The 16,235-nt window shown below is 35.0% G+C and overlaps 1 protein-coding gene across 1 annotated transcript in view; it reads right to left on the bottom strand.

Moving 5' to 3' along the window:
• Window positions 1-16,235, bottom strand: part of PDE3B (phosphodiesterase 3B) — a 175,220-nt gene that overhangs the window by 15,315 nt on the left and 143,670 nt on the right. The window contains exons 8-12 of the mRNA XM_030332778.1: window positions 13,162-13,313; window positions 11,861-11,998; window positions 10,730-10,841; window positions 8,157-8,270; window positions 856-1,055 (exon numbers count right to left, since the gene is read on the bottom strand). Coding sequence (XP_030188638.1) covers window positions 856-1,055; window positions 8,157-8,270; window positions 10,730-10,841; window positions 11,861-11,998; window positions 13,162-13,313 — 716 coding nt within the window. The remainder of the gene's footprint in view (window positions 1-855; window positions 1,056-8,156; window positions 8,271-10,729; window positions 10,842-11,860; window positions 11,999-13,161; window positions 13,314-16,235) is intronic.

Genomic DNA, 16,235 nt, shown 5'->3' with positions numbered 1-16,235 from the left:
TAACATTTTTAACCCTCTCTCTCTTGTCTCTGAGTCCTATTCTTGTTCTGTCTAGAGAATCTATCTCCTATATTTTAAAGAGTGAGAGTGTGTGAAAGAGAAGTGACAAAGAGGATGACTACTGAAGACGAAAAAAATCAGAAGTGAGGTTTATACATAGAGCAGTGAAGTGAAGACGTAAGAAATTCAGCCAACTGACGATTTGTTCTTTGTAAGGCACGCAGTTACAAGCATGAAGATGACATTTCAGGAATCGCCAGCCTAAACAAACACCCACGACCACTTAAAACCAAGGATTTAGTCCCAAGTCCTAATGTTAGGTAAAGCTACTGCCATTACAGTATCCATTTGTTGGCAACTCCTACGTTCTGTGAAAATTTTGACCATAAAGGAATCTTGCACCTCATCAGCTGTATTGGATACAAAAACAATGTGGTACTAGAAAAGAGATTTAGAGTCTGAGTATTAAGGGCAAAAGAGGAAAACAACAAAAATGATAGTTCTTCATCATTAGGTTTTTAGCCATAGAAAGGAAGAAGGAAGAGTAAGTTTTCCATCTAGTCAGCCTCATCAATTTGACCAAAGGGAAAAATATTGACAAGAATTCCAGAATTTCATAAAACAGTCACTCTTTCCTGAACATTTTATTTTCCAGTGGAAGACGGTAATGGCTTCTTAATTCTTGAGCACACGTCATGTCAATCATGCCAATGTCATGTGTTAAAATCCGATTAATTACAATGTACATGGAATGGCTCTCTGACTGGAGTGAAGGATGGTTTAACAAAAGGATCGACAACATGGTTGTAACATTTGAGAATTGCTTTTTAAACTTTCTAAGAAAATATTTCCTACCTGAGGGGCATTTGTAGCCACTAGAAATGCATTTGTCCGCCCTGGGTGATCGTAATCATGCATGGCAGCTGCCACGTAGAGAGCCATCAATTCCAGTGCAGGAATGTTTGCAGAAAGGCACCCATAGCTCTCATCTGGAATAGAGCAGCTCCTCGAAGAAATGTAGGCAATTTGCCCAGGGTTCATTCTACCATCCGAATCTGAGGAACAAGCAAAATACACCAGCATTACACTTACAATGAGACTCACTTACAATGAGACTAAGGACAGGATTCCCCATTGGAAATAAGATTATTTAGCTTACTTATTGACTAATCAAAGAAAGAAACTCTATTTATAAACAAGGACTTACAACAGTCTTTTATTTCCAACATACATGCTACTAGAGACAAACAATATTAAACGTGATGCTGAAGTCACTTGCTTTATGAGACATTCTGAGATCTTTATGATGCTCTCTTACTTAGGCTAATAAAAATTTTTTAAACCTCCAGTTTCTAAACATTTGTTATTTAAGGGCTAGAGATAATGGCCAGGGCATAGGAAGTAACAGGAAAAAAGCAATCTGGAGAATAAAATTTCATGAAAACAGTATGGAGATTTAGGAATTTAATATATTAACAAACTAAGCTTCTCAATATAGATGCATTTCAAATCTTATCCAGAAAGATTACATTTCATTTGTAGCCCAGACTACAACTCTTCCCCTTCTCTTTTTCCTTCCATGAAGCCCCTTACAAGATGATGGCAAGAAAAATTATGGAAAATGAAAACACATCAAAAACTGAGGAATGTCTCATTTAACATAATTCTCTTTTTATCCTCCAGTTAGAACCAATATTTTCACTATCAGCGCTATGCTTTCTTCAGTGTCTTAATATCTTACACTATTGATTTCTTAAATTGTTTTTGTATTTTAGTGCCTTTATCTATTTAAATGGTCATTCTCTACTTTTGCTAAAATAATCTTAAAGTACAAAAAAGAAAAAATAAGCCATATTTAGACTAGACAGCAAATAAAACCACAAAGATATTAAAGAGATACAAAATTTCATTCATTGTCTTCATCAGTGGAAACTAGGAATAATGTCCTGGCCTGTCAAAGTCCAAAATGCTCTTTTTTTTTTTTTCCTTAAGTTCATTTATTTGAGAGAGAAAGAATGAGCGAGCGAGCTGGGGAGGGGCAGAGAGGAGACAGAGAATCCCAAGCAGACTCCATACTGTCAATACAGAGCCCACCCAACGTGGGGCTCAAACTCACAAACTGCGAGATCATGACCTGAGCCGAAACCAAGAGTCAGTCGCTTTAACCGACTGAGCCACCCAGGCGCCCCTAAAACAATCTTGATCATAATTTATCTCACTCAAAATATTTGCCATCACATGAATTTAACATAACTTTAATACACACTAGTGATAATTATAAAGATACCTCATTTTTATGCTGTTTATATATTTAAATTGAGGTTTAGAATCACCCCCACTAGAACTTTTAAAAAGACAGTTAAATGTATGGATAAAGATATATTTAAATACTCAAATTTCTTTTTAATTAAAAACACTTTTAATGTTTATTTTTATTTTTGAGAGAGACAGAGACAGAGTGTGAGTGGAGGTGGGGGGGGGAGGGGTGGGCAGAGAGAGAGGAAGACAGAATCCAAAGCAGGCTCCAGTCTCTGAGCTGTCAGCACAGAGCCCAACACGGGGCTTGAACTCACAAACTGCAAGATCACGACCTGAGCCAAAGGTGGACATGTGACCGACTGAGCCATCTGGGTGCCCCTAAACATTCAAATTTCTAATAAGATTTTAGTTATAAATATCAGCCAATAATTTGAATTAGTTTATGTACATTATATGCATTCTGGATTTCCTATAGAATTATAAATGTATATATATAAAATAGCAAAAATAGCAAAAGACATCCTTTTAAACTCAGTAATTACTTAGAATTGATACATTAGGATCTTAATATATTGATGTTTCTTTGTTGTTTGGTTAAACGTGAAAGTAATAGTGTGAAAAATAAAATGGCTGGCAAGGACAATTAAACGTAACTATTACAGATTCCACTTGTTTACTTTCTTTCAGAAAATGGTGATTCTTTTAATTTGCTGATTAATCTAAAAGGAGGCCTCAGCAAAAGACAACCAGACTGGAAAAAACTCTTGACAGCTTTTTCCCCCCTTTTTGTAACATAAGTGCCTGGATTAAGCTTTGATCTCCAAAGCATCCATTTCAAAGAGGCATCTACTATAAAAATGGCTATCTCAAAGAAATACCCTGTCAGCCACCTGTCTAGATAAAAAGCCAGGCCACTTCTAGAAATCTTGATTTCAATAACTGATCATCTGGGTTGCTGGTTTTCTCTCTACCCATGCTTTAAGTTCCTGCTTTTATGTTTTAAATTCACCAATAAAGAGTGAGCCAGTGAAACCGCCAACCTTGACCCCAATAAAAAGCAGAACCCCAGGTGTATCCACTTGCATGCATGCTTGTGCACATGCTCTCTCCCCCTGTGACCTTGCTATGTGGTCCCAGCTATGCTGTGTAATTTTTAATTCTTATAATAAACCTTTATTTTTTCAAAGTTGCGTGGTGGTTATTGCTAAAGGGCATCTTGCAGTCATAATAACCACAAAGGCTGGTCCAGCCACAGCCCTGGTTATTGACAGGCTGAGACCAACACACAACAAAGAGGTAAAACTATCTCTACTTATAAGTGACATGAAGTTATATATAGAAAAATCCTAAGAAATCCACTAAAAAGCTATTAGAATTAATAAAGATGATCAAGGTTGCAAGATCTAAAAAATCATTTTATGCAAAAAGATCAACTGTATTTACATATGCTAGCAATGAATAATCAAAAACTAAGCCCAAGAAAACCATTCTATTTACACTGGCATCAAAAAGAATAAAATACTAAGGAATAAACTTAACAAAAGTACAAAACTAGTATTCTGGAAACTAAAAAATACTGTTAAAAGAAATTACAGAAGACTTAAATAAGTGGAAAAAATACCCATGCTCATGGACCAGAAGACTTAGTATTGTTAAAGTGGCAATACTCCCCCAAAATGATCTACAGATTCCACACGATCCCTATCAAAATCCTAGCTATTTATAGAAATTCACAAGCTGAATTTAAATTCATATGGAAATACAAGAGATCCAGAATAGCCAAAACAATCTTGAACAAGAAGAACAAAGTTGGAGTACTTAAACTTACAATTTCAAAGCTTACTAACAAAGCTCTAGTAATGAAGATAACGTAGTACCAGCATAAGGACAGACATACAAATCGATAAAATAAAACTGAGAATCCAGAAATAAACCCTCATATTTATGGCCAACTGATTTTGTAGAAGGGTGTCAAGACCTTGTTGAGAGTTATCTATGTGCCATGTATGATGCTAGATTCTTTCATACATGTCGTTTCATTTAATGCTCATAATTTTTTAAGGTAGAAACTCATTTAATAACATTTAAGGGCCGACTATGTGGAGAATATATAAAGAACTCTTTTCAACAAATGGTTCTGGGACAACTGGATATCCATGTGCAGAAGAATGTTAGATCTCTTCCTTTATCCATCCCCCCAAATTAGTTCCAATGGGTCATAGACCTAAACTTAATGGCTGTAACTAAGAAACTCTTAGAAGAAAACGTAGGGTAAATCTTCATGATCTTAGGTGAGGCAAAACCCTTCTTAGACATGATACCAGAAGCATGAGCAACTAAAGAAAAATTAGATAAATTAAACATCAAAATTAAAACTTTTTGTACTTCAATAGACACTATCAAGAAAGTAAAAAGACAGCTCACAGAATGGCAGAAAATAGGGGCAAATCAATCTGATAAGGGACTTATATTCAAAATATACAAAGAACTCTTACAGCTCAGTAATAAAAAGACAAATGACCAAATTTAAAAATGGATGACATGAATAGACATTTCTTCACAGAAGATATACACATAGTAAGGCATTCAACATTAGTAGCCATTAAGTAAATGCAATGAAAACCACAATGAAATACCACTTCAGAGTCACTAGAACGGCTATCAAAAAGATAATAACTGGGGTGCCTGGGTGGCTCAGTTGGTTGAGCATCTGGTTTCGGCTCAGGTCATGATCTCACGGTTTGTGAGTTCGAGCCCCACATCAGGCTCTGTGCTGATAGCTTGGAGCCTGGAGCCTGTTTTGGATTCTGTGTCTCCCTCTCTCTCTGCTCCTCCCCTCCTTGTGCTCTCTCTCTCTCAAAAATAAATAAACAGGGGCGCCTGGGTGGCTCAGTCGGTTGAGCGTCCGACTTTGGCTCAGGTCATGATCTCACAGTCCGTGAGTTTGAGCCCCACGTCGGGCTCTGTGCTGACAGCTCAGAGCCTGGAGCCTGTTTCAGATTCTGTGTCTCCATCTCTCTCTGAACCTCCCCCGTTCATGCTCTGTCTCAAAAATCAATAAAGGTTAAAAAAAATTTTTTTAATAAATAAAAAAATTTTTTTAAAAAGAGAATAACAAGTGACAAAAAAAAGGAATCTTCATACATTGTTGATGAGAATATAAATAGTGTAGCCCTCTTAGAAAACAGTTTGGCAGATGCTCAAACTGTTAACCACAGAATCACCTTATGACCCAGCAATTCCACAGCTAGGTGTATGCCCAAGAGAAATGAAAACATATATCCACACAAAAACTAGTACATGAATACTCATAGCAGTATTCATAACAGCCCCAAAGTAGAAAGAACCCAAATGTCCATCAACATTGGGTGGTAGGAGAATGAGAAAGAAAGAAAAAACTTGTTTATTAACAAGTATGTAAAATAAATACATGGCAATGAGGAAAAATAAATACATGGCAATGAGGAAAAATACATGTGGCTATTATAGACTTCACTTCTGTGACTGGTCACATAGCTATAGTTCAGAGTTATCATTTTCTTATTCCACTACCCATTCCGTTTTCCCTTTGTCCTCAGCTAGCATCTCTACTGATCATGGTTCTTTGCCTAGTGGAATGACCTATATTTTCAAGGCTCTGCACTATTGTGATCCTACGATACTGGATTAGTAGTTTTTCATTATCTTTTGTCATTGGACATAGGAGTACCAAGAAGACCAAAAAAATCCCCTAGGTTACTGATATACATCCTCTCACATACAGTAGGAACCTTATCTCCTCTTGATAATAAGGATCCGACAAAATCAATCACCCAACCTGGTACAGAATCTTTATAAGTTAGGTTGACTTATTCAAAAGATGATCATATCTGGAGTAACTGTGGCAACTGGAATCACCACCTGATGAAATTTAGAATAATCTACCATCATTTCCCAAGATCCATTCATCTTGTGTAAAAGTCAAAATACCAAGACGAATGGCAACATGATGGAAATCACAAATTCTGCACCTATCAAGTATTTCATAATGGCACTAATTTCTGGATGCAATCCATCCAGTAATATGGTGTTGCTTTGGTTCACTACTTTGTTAGAATGAGGCAATTTCAGGGGATTCCATTTGACCCTTTTTACCATGATGGTGCTCTCTGCAAAGACTGAGGAATTAATGGAGGGGTTCTGCCCAGTTGCTCAGTATGTTTATTTGAACTATGCATTCAGATGGGTGGGTTCAGAGAACTGATACTTATGAGGTGGGCCCAGGCCAAAAGTCCTTTTATCACCTAAATTCCATAAGCCCCTATGGTGATTGGTGGACCAGTGTGACATTTTATTACTCCAGGAATTAGTGCTGCAATGTTCTCATTACCTTGGCAAAAGGGGACAACTTCCAACACTCAGTTAGGTGTGGGGAAGATGATCACATGATCAACCCCTCTCAACATCCTGTTACTGTAAGCCTTTGAGTCCCTTCCTCAGAGAGAGACGTGAAGAGGCTATAGTGCTGTCCCTTCTTCAGAGACATGAGCCATGGAATGGCAAGTGGCTTCTAGACACTGGAGGAAGCAAGGAAAGAGACTCTAGGAAGAACACAATCTTGCTGACACTCTGGGTTGGCCCAGCTGGATCTATTTTGGACTTCTGACCTCCAGAACTGTAACATAGTAAATCTGTGCTGTTTTAAGCCACTAAGTCTGTGGCATTACAGCAGCAATAGGAAACTAATACAGACTTTTGTGCCTGGAAGTGGTATATTGTTGTAACAAAAACCTAAAAATGTGAAAGCTTTGGAATTGGATGATGGAGAGAGGCTGGAAGAATTTTGAGCACATTTTGAAACCAATAAAAGCTATTAATCAACATATTCAAGAAGCTCACTGAACTCCAAGCAGAATGACTACAAAGAAAATCACCTGAGTACATAATAGTCAAAAATGCTAAAAGCCAACAGCAAAGAGAAAACGGACATATTAATTTTCAGGAGAGATAAGACTGAAGGCCAATTCGTCAATAGAAACTATAGAAGTCAGAAATGGATGGAATGGTATCTTCAAATGTGCTAAGATATGAAAATATTCTTCTAAGAAAATCAATACATCCACAAACACAAAAGCTAAAGAAAATGACTATTAGAAAGAACAAAGAGCACTAAAAAAGAGTAAATATGGAATGGCAGAAAAATAATGGCAGTACTTTGGACTCAACTACCAAAGACTATAAAGCAATGGCCAAATCTATGACATTTACACTGATTAGTATGGAAATAGTTCTCAAGCATTTGTAACTAAGCAAATTCTGTCCTGGTATGTATGTATGTATGTATGTATGTATGTATGTATGTATGTGTGTGTGTATCTCACTGGAGTAACTCTCCCCTCTTTTACAAGCTAGAGTAAGAGAACCATGTTATAATTCATTACATTTGTATAATTAATTATATTTATGATGAGGAGAATTAGCTTTTTTGGAGGGCAAAACTTAAATGTTATGAAAGGTTTTTAATATCATTTAAATGTTTATATGAAGCTTTTAAGTATGTCTGCTTTCATTGTGAATGTTATACATTTTAAACTTACATGATATACCTAAAACAAACAAAAGAATTGAAAGAAAAGTGCAAAGAAATGGATTATCATAATATTTGGGATAGCAAGCACCAGGATGGGTCACAGGAAAGAAACATGGTAAGATCCAACAGTATTGGACCTTAACCTAGCTCTTAAGGTGAGTCATGTTTCCTAATTTGCATGTATTATGCATCAAAATTTACATAGTCCTTTTTATGTACCAAAGGTTACTTTTTGAAAATTTTAAAAGAATAGAGGTAATGAAATGAGATTGCTTGATTTATTATTTCTAGACAAATAATTAAAAGGAAGATTTCTAGAAGGAAGTACCTGTTTCGTTTCCTGTTGCATGATCATTGTGGATCTGCTGTAAACCAGGAATTGGCCGGGTTGTCAGATACCAAACTGCATGTAGGACGTCTGTGGCATGTATACGATTGTGATCTAAAGTCACCAAAATATTTTATAAAAATGATCATTCTGTTGAGTTTAACATAGGACATTTTAAAAAATACAATAATTTTCTATTTTACTATATCCTCATAAGTAAAATGTATGGCTTAGAATAATTTCCCACAATTATATTTTTCTTTTCCTTCCTTCCTTCCTTCCTTCCTTCCTTCCTTCCTTCCTTCCTTCCTTCCTTCCTTCCTTCCAGTAGGCTCACTCTCCAACAGGGGGCTTGAACTCACGACCCTGAGATCAAGAGTTGCATGCTCAGGGCGCCTGGGTGGCTCAGTCAGTCGGTTGAGTGTCCGACTTCAGCTCAGGTCATGATCTCACGGTTCATGGGTTTGAGCCCCGTGTCAGTCTCTGTGCTGACAGCTCAGAGCCTGGAGCCTGCTTTGGATTCTGTTCTCTCTCTGCCTCTCCCTCACTCGTGCACTGTCGCACTTTGTCTCTCAAAAATAAATAAATGTAAAAAAAAAAAAAAAAAGTTGCATGCTCTACTGACTGAGCCAGCCAGGCACCCTTGTTTTCATCCTATTTTTTCAAGTCTCTTGATGTGTTAAAAAGTTCTCTTTTAAAAACTTTCACATATACTATGAAAACATAGTAAGACAGTCAAAGAGAAGGCAAGTAACAAGGGCCAATTGAAAGGCATTGGAAAATTTACTTACAGTTGGTATTTTGTAGCTTTAAAAATCTTATGTAAATAGTGTCTGGATTATGGACACCCATGTTTGCACACAAAAGTTTTGGCACACAGATAACAGTTACAAATTCTGGATACTTGAACTCCTCACCCCCCACTCCTCCAACACATGTACATCAAAAAAAAAAAAAAAAAAAAAAAAAAAGATGAGCTATATATAACTATACCTCTCAGGCCTACTATAAGGATTAAGTGTTAAATGGTATATATGAAAACATCCAGAACAGTGTCTGAGACATAGTACATAATCAAGAAAACATTGGTTCACTGAAATATCACTATCTGAAAGGGCAAGGCCTGCAACTGAAAGCCAGCTTTCCAATTTCTAGTTTTATGATCTTGGGAATGATTCTTCTGAGTTTTTACTTCTCACCTATGAAGGTAGAGAATACAAACTTTCCAGCAAAGACTAAATGATATAATCTTCATGAAAAATTCATAAATCATTGAATAATGGATATTCAATAAAAGTTCAACATTTCAACAAATATTTAATGAGTACCATGTAGAATCAGCAGGTGATACTACTAACATTCAGCCTACTGCTAGGACATGATGTCAATCTGCAAGGAACTTAATTATTAATACAGCCAACACCTTTTATTGACCATTTACTATGTGCCAGGAATTCTGAAACACGCTTTACACGGCTTATCTTATCATTAACTATGGGGTAGGAACTATTGTTATTTCCACTTACAAATTTGGGAACTAAAGTTTAGAAAAGTTAGATCCAGAGACACTTTTTTTTTTTAATGTTTTATTTTTGAGAGAGAGAGAGAGAGAGAGAGAGAGCGAGCGCAAGTGGGGGAGGAACAGAGAGACGAGAATGGAGGATCAGAAGCAGGTTGTGCGCTGATAGCTAGCCTGATGTGGGGCCTGCACTAATAAACCATGAGGTCATGACCTGAGCTGAAGCTGGACACTCAGCTGACTGAGCCACCCAGTGCCCCAGAGACTCTTTTCTTAACTAATGTATCCTAATGGGAGCTGATAGTGAAGACTCTACTGCCTCTTTCTTTCCATTCCCCTTCCTGTGAAGTTCATTTTAAAGTATCACTTTATTCTATTTATAAAATTCACTTTTTGAAATGCATATTTTGTAAGTGGAAATTATGGTACATAGAAGCCACATTATCATCCCAATTAATGAGTTATGCCAACTTAAGAAAAATCTGCTCTCTGTTTATAGTAGTGATTTCCCAAAATGTGTCCATATGAAGGAAAATTGTAGAATGTATCAACATATAAACTGTATCTTTTCCTAATATAAAATTCAAATTATATTTTACCATAAATCAAAGAGCCATTAGAAATTATTCCATAAGTCAGGAGACAGTTAAATATAGAAATTTTATGGATAAATTTTAAATATTTTAAAGTCAAGATTTTTCTGAAACTCTTGACTTACTTAATTACCAAATATTTTAAAAGACAAGGAACCCAGATGAATACTTATTAACACAGAAAGTTGTACACCAGGTAATAATTAAGGGAAAAACCCATTATAAATATGTCTGTATTATGATTAACTTTATGAAAAATAAGAAAAAATCTTGAAGAATATATACCAAAATAACAGTAGTTAACTCTAGGTAGTAGCATACAGATTACTTTTTAAATCCCTATTTAAAATATTTTCAAATATGTAATTTAAAAAGTGTTTAAGAGAGTATCTGAAGGGAAAAATAATAGTTTCAAAACCAGCATTATTTGAATTTAAATAATGAGATATGTTAATACTTACAAGGAATGTCTCGGTAGCCATTTTCTAATGCATGAAAATAGTTCATGAACTGTAGAGTGGGAATTTTAAATATTTCCAATAAACCAGTGTCTTGAAATAAGGTATACATAACCTAAATGTCAATTAAAATAAAATTCACTTTAAAAATCAGGATTTCTATTTGCAGTTGAGTAGACTATGTTTTTGTGATTTGCATTTGGGGATGTTACCATGTATATGTCTTTAAGTTAATAATTTATTAAAAACTTTCCTACAATAAATTCTTCTCAAAACATTAAAAAGGAAGACATAACCCTGAAGCCCTTGAAAACCAAAGAAAACTATCACATGTCTCAGCTTTAAAATTTTTCTATTCTTCCCTTTAGTTTTTTTATTTACAATTTATTAAAGGGCACATGCATTCTATTCTACTCTAGTCCTTAACAGAAGTCCAAACAATATATTTATTACATTTTTGTCCCTAAAGACTTCAGTGAGGTGAAACTGTATGCCCGCCACATAAATTATCCTTATGTTTGTACATTTCATAAATATGATACCTGGAAGATAATGAGAGTGATATTTTGAGAAGGTTAATCTGATGCTGTTGTATGAACCCCTCAGGGGAACCTTGAGTCTGGGTGGTAACAAGGAACTATTTTTCCATGGCTCTAGCATGAAACGAACCATTTGGCCTTTGGGAAAGTACGGGGAGGCAGGTGACAGAAATGAAGCCTAAGTTTCAGTGGTTAGAACTAGCTCACATTTTATGTCCTCTTCAACCTCAGGCTTCAGTATAAAGTAAATCTTTATTCTGTAGTAAAATTAAACCCCATTAATACAGGCCAAAAAACTACTTTTCATTTATTCAATTAAAATTTATTTTAATATTTTAAATTTATATTTAATATTTTCATTTATTCAAATAAAATTATACATAATTATTTTTATATATGGGTTTATACACACACACATATATGTATATATATCTTCTCAAATTTTTTACTGAAAACTTCATTTGTGAGAAAAATAATTAAGTGAACAATGTTGAAGTTGTGTCTAAACCAACATTATACATTTTTAGAGTTCGTGTTTTATAAAGATCCAAGGAAAAATTAATTTATGATAAAAAAGTAGAGATTTTAAACAAACCTGACTAAGGATCCTTCCTGATTTCTCTCCCATTTTTTCAACAACTTCAAATATTTGAAAATTCCAGTTGTTCATCTTCTCTATTAAGGAATCATAATCTTCTATTAAAATCAGGTCCAGTGATGCTTCCTGTTCAATCTGTACATATAGGGGGGAAAAACACAAACCAACTCAACCTCACCTTTTAAAAAATATTGTTAAATCCACATCCAAATGAGAACACTTAAAATTGAACATTAAAAAATGGCCAATATTATTTTCTACAGAAGTTATTCTCAAACATAATCTGTACTTCCTAGTTCTTCTCTTTGTAAAATGCTATCAGAAAAATGTAAAAATGTCTTCTAGGCATAAGAAGACTTATTAATCTTCACAGTACTTTTACAAATAAAAATACTGTATTTCCAAAACACTATACAAATCTAAAGTCCATTATTTTTTTTAGAAGTTATACATATCAAAGAATAATAGAGACTCCTATCCTTATACTGGCATTTATTACCAGTTTAACTAGTAAGGAATGGATGGTTTTTTCCCCCTAAAAATCTTAAATTTTGAACTTAAAAACAAAAACAAAAAACTGCTATTATAAGCAGATTTTGTTTTTTAATGCTTTATGCACAAGTTCCCCACACTTTAACATACACAATTTAAGAAAATATCAGTATAGAAAGTAATATATCTATTGTATCACTAAGTAAAATGTGTTCATTTTAAAATGAACGCACTTTGTTGTTCTCAGATGATGAGTTCAGAAGCACAGCTGACCCTTAAACAGCACGAGTTTGAACGACGCAGGTCCACTGCACATGGAGTTTTCACAGGACAGCACTATAAATAGTCTGTACTCACGGTACTGTTGGTACAGTAAATACAGCATTTCCTCTTATGATTTTTAATACCATTTCCTTTACTCTAGCTTTACTGTAAGAATGCAGGATACAATACATGCAACATACAAGATATGCGTGAACTGACATATATGTGTTTATGCGATCAGTGAGACTTCTGATCAACTGCAGATTACTAGTAGTTAAGTTCTGTAGGAGTCAAAAGTTATATGTGAATTTTTGACTGTGTGTGGGAGGGTCAGCACTCCTAATACCAGCACTATTCAAGGGTCAACTGTAACTATTATTTTTAACCCAAAGTATTCTTTAATATGGTATGACTTTTCAGCAAAAAAAAATAAAAATAAAAATACTATTAAAAATCTTGTTCTGAGCAAAAATAATGACACTAGTACTAAACCAATATTATATTTCACCTTAACATAATCATATGGAAAGTTTATCTTTTACATTTGGTTGCTGTTCATTCTGTGCCTCTTCTGTTAGGTGAGTATCACCTTCCAAAAATAATTTTCTGCAGTCTGTGTTCTCTGTTTCCACTTCATGTTGCACTTCTGTGAGGCTGAATGATTGTTTTGAGGAAATGGTGTTGTCTTCATCACCTTTCAAGAAATACATATAGTAGTAAGAAGAATAAAACTTGCACTATATGCATAGTTTTATAAGGAAAATTATTTATAAAAAATCTTCACATAAAGTGAACCATACTGGCATTCAGGTTAAATTAATGGCACCATTAAGTTGTATCTTGCTGGATTATTTGGCCCAGGTACCTTGTGGTCTGACAACACAGACATTTCACCTGATATATCTATTCATGGATGAAAGAAATGGGGGTGGGGGTGGGGATATTCTTTATCAAAGTGAGAAACAGGAAAATTCTGTCTTTAGCAATTTGACGTATGCAATTTGCAACATGTGAAATTGTTTGAATTTTAGCTATGAAAACGCTAAATTCATAATTATAAATGAATGAAATCAAGGCACATCTAAAAAGGAAAACATAGTATCATTTATTGTGAATTATTTCTACCAATGTGATTAATAATATTTTTTTCCCCAAGTCTCATGGAAAAGAGAAGCAGCACTGGTAGGTAAATAGTATTCATTCACATGTAAAAAAAATCATATTCATTCTATTTGTAATCTTAGAAACAGGAAGCTTCCCCCAAACCCATCAACAATAGAAGAAATAAATGGTAGTATATTCACACAACTGAACAATAGGTAGCGAAGAGAATGAACCACAGCCATATGCAACAATATGGATGATTCTTAAAAATGTGTGGAATGAAGGAAGCCAGACACAAGGTACATACTCTGTGATTCTGTTTATAAAAAGCTCAAAAACATATGAAAGGCAAGAAAAATGTTATCTTTAGAGGGTATACCTGGGAGGGGCCTGAGGGGAAATTCTGAGGTGCTGGTACTATTTCGTTCATTGGTTTATTAATCGGGGTGATAATACAGTGTATGAATATTAATTCAGTTATAAAGTTATGATGTGATTACTTTTCAATATGTAGGGTTTTTTCCTAAGTAAAAGGGTTTTTAAGAGTACTTATTGGAACTGAGTTTCAGAAGAACTAGAACTTGATAATGGCAAGCTTTTTCCCCTGTAAAATATGGATAACAATATCTATCTTACTGGAAGTTACATATAATAAATGGTCAATAAACGTTAGTGATAATCTGAACTTAATACACTGAATATACTAAAAAATCATTAACTAATGGTGACCAGGAAATATTATTCTTTGGAAAATATTACTTTTTCCCAATGAAAAACATTTAAGAAATAAAATTTAGAATATTCAACTATTCTTGGTAGGTCAAGGCAGTACTACTATAATAATATTCTAAAATTACCGTCCATCTAAAAATTGTTGACATCTAAGGTATATTACCTACTTACATTTTAATGACCCAAACTCCTAGTAACTATATCTTACACAGAACAGTAATAAAAACAGTTGAAATAAATGTAATAAGTTCTTTTCCAAAGATGTCTACAACACTCTCTCTTATACCCCTTGCACTCTTCTCAAATGTATTCCTGTAGCTCTTCCATCAAGAGGGAGCATTTATTTCCTAATCCCCTGGAATCTGGACAGGCCGCATGACTGCTCTGATGAACAGAAAATGGCATTAAGTAACACTTTAGGTGTGTTTGGGGTTGAGCCATTAACTTGATTGGCAGCTCCTCCTCTCTTCGAATCCAGCAAACATGTTGGAAGAAGCCCATACAGGGGTCATATTTAGATGGACTAGTCAATAGTCAACAGACATGTGAGTAATCCAATCCCATCTTGGAAATTCAGCCCAATCATTACCTCAGATGACTGTCACCCTTACCAATATCTGAGTGCAATCACATGAGAGTCCTCAAGTGAGAATGTCCCAGCTGAGACCAGTCAATCCAAACAACTGTATATATATAGTATAATAACATACTATAAAATCCACCCATCATAAGTGTATAATTCAACAATTTTAGTAAATTTACAGAGTTGTGCAACGTTTATGACAATCTGGTTTTAGGACATTATCATCACCCCCAGAAAGTACCCTCCTGTTTATTTATAGTTGATCCTTATTTTCATTCTAGGCAATCACTCCTCTGATTATTGTCTCTATAAATTCACCTTTTCTAGAATTTTATGTAAATAGAATCATACAATATGTAATCCTTTGAGCCTGGCTTCTCTCACTTAAAATGATGTTTTGATTTTATACGTGTAGTGGCATGTTACCAGAAGTTTGTTCCTTTAATTACTAAGTAACATTACATTGAATGGATATACCACATGATATGTATCCATTCGTAACTTGATGGATGTCTGGGTCATTCCAACATTTGCAGCATCATCAATGATATCATGACACTCCCAGTCTTGTCTTTGAGTGCTCATATGTTTACTCATGGATAAATTCTTAGACATGGTATTACTGGGTGACATGGTAAATTTATGTGTAACTTTTAAAGAAACTGTCAAAATGTTTTCCAGAGTGGTATACCATTTTATATTCCCATCAGCAATGCACAAAGGTTCCAATTTCTCTGCATCCTTGCTAACAATTGCTATTGTCTTTTTGTTGTTGTTGTTGTAATTTTTTTAAATGTTTATTTATTATTGGGAGACAGAGAGAGACAGAGTGTGAGCAGGGGAGGGGCAGAGAGAGAGAGAGGGAGACACAGAATCCCAGGCAGACTCCAGGCTCTGAGCTGTCAGCACAGAGCCCGACGTGGGCCTCGAACCCATAGGCCATGAGATCATGACCTGGGCCGAAGTCGGGTGCTTAACCAACTGAGCCACCCAGGCGCCCCACTATTGTCTTGTCTTTTTAATTATACCTATTCTAGTTTGAGTGTAGTGGTATCTTATTGTAGTATTAATTTGCATTTCCTTAGTGACTATTGATGTTCATCATCTTTTCATGTGTTCATTACCCATTTATTTATATCCTTCACCAAATGACTCAGACCAAAATATCTGACATCTCTTGCCCATTTTTTGAGTTGA

This window comes from Lynx canadensis, chromosome D1, assembly GCF_007474595.2.
Source record: "Lynx canadensis isolate LIC74 chromosome D1, mLynCan4.pri.v2, whole genome shotgun sequence".
Classification (NCBI taxonomy): Eukaryota; Metazoa; Chordata; class Mammalia; order Carnivora; family Felidae; genus Lynx; species Lynx canadensis.
The sequence above is the reverse complement of the archived record's forward strand: the minus strand, read 5'-3'. Positions and strand labels throughout refer to the sequence as shown.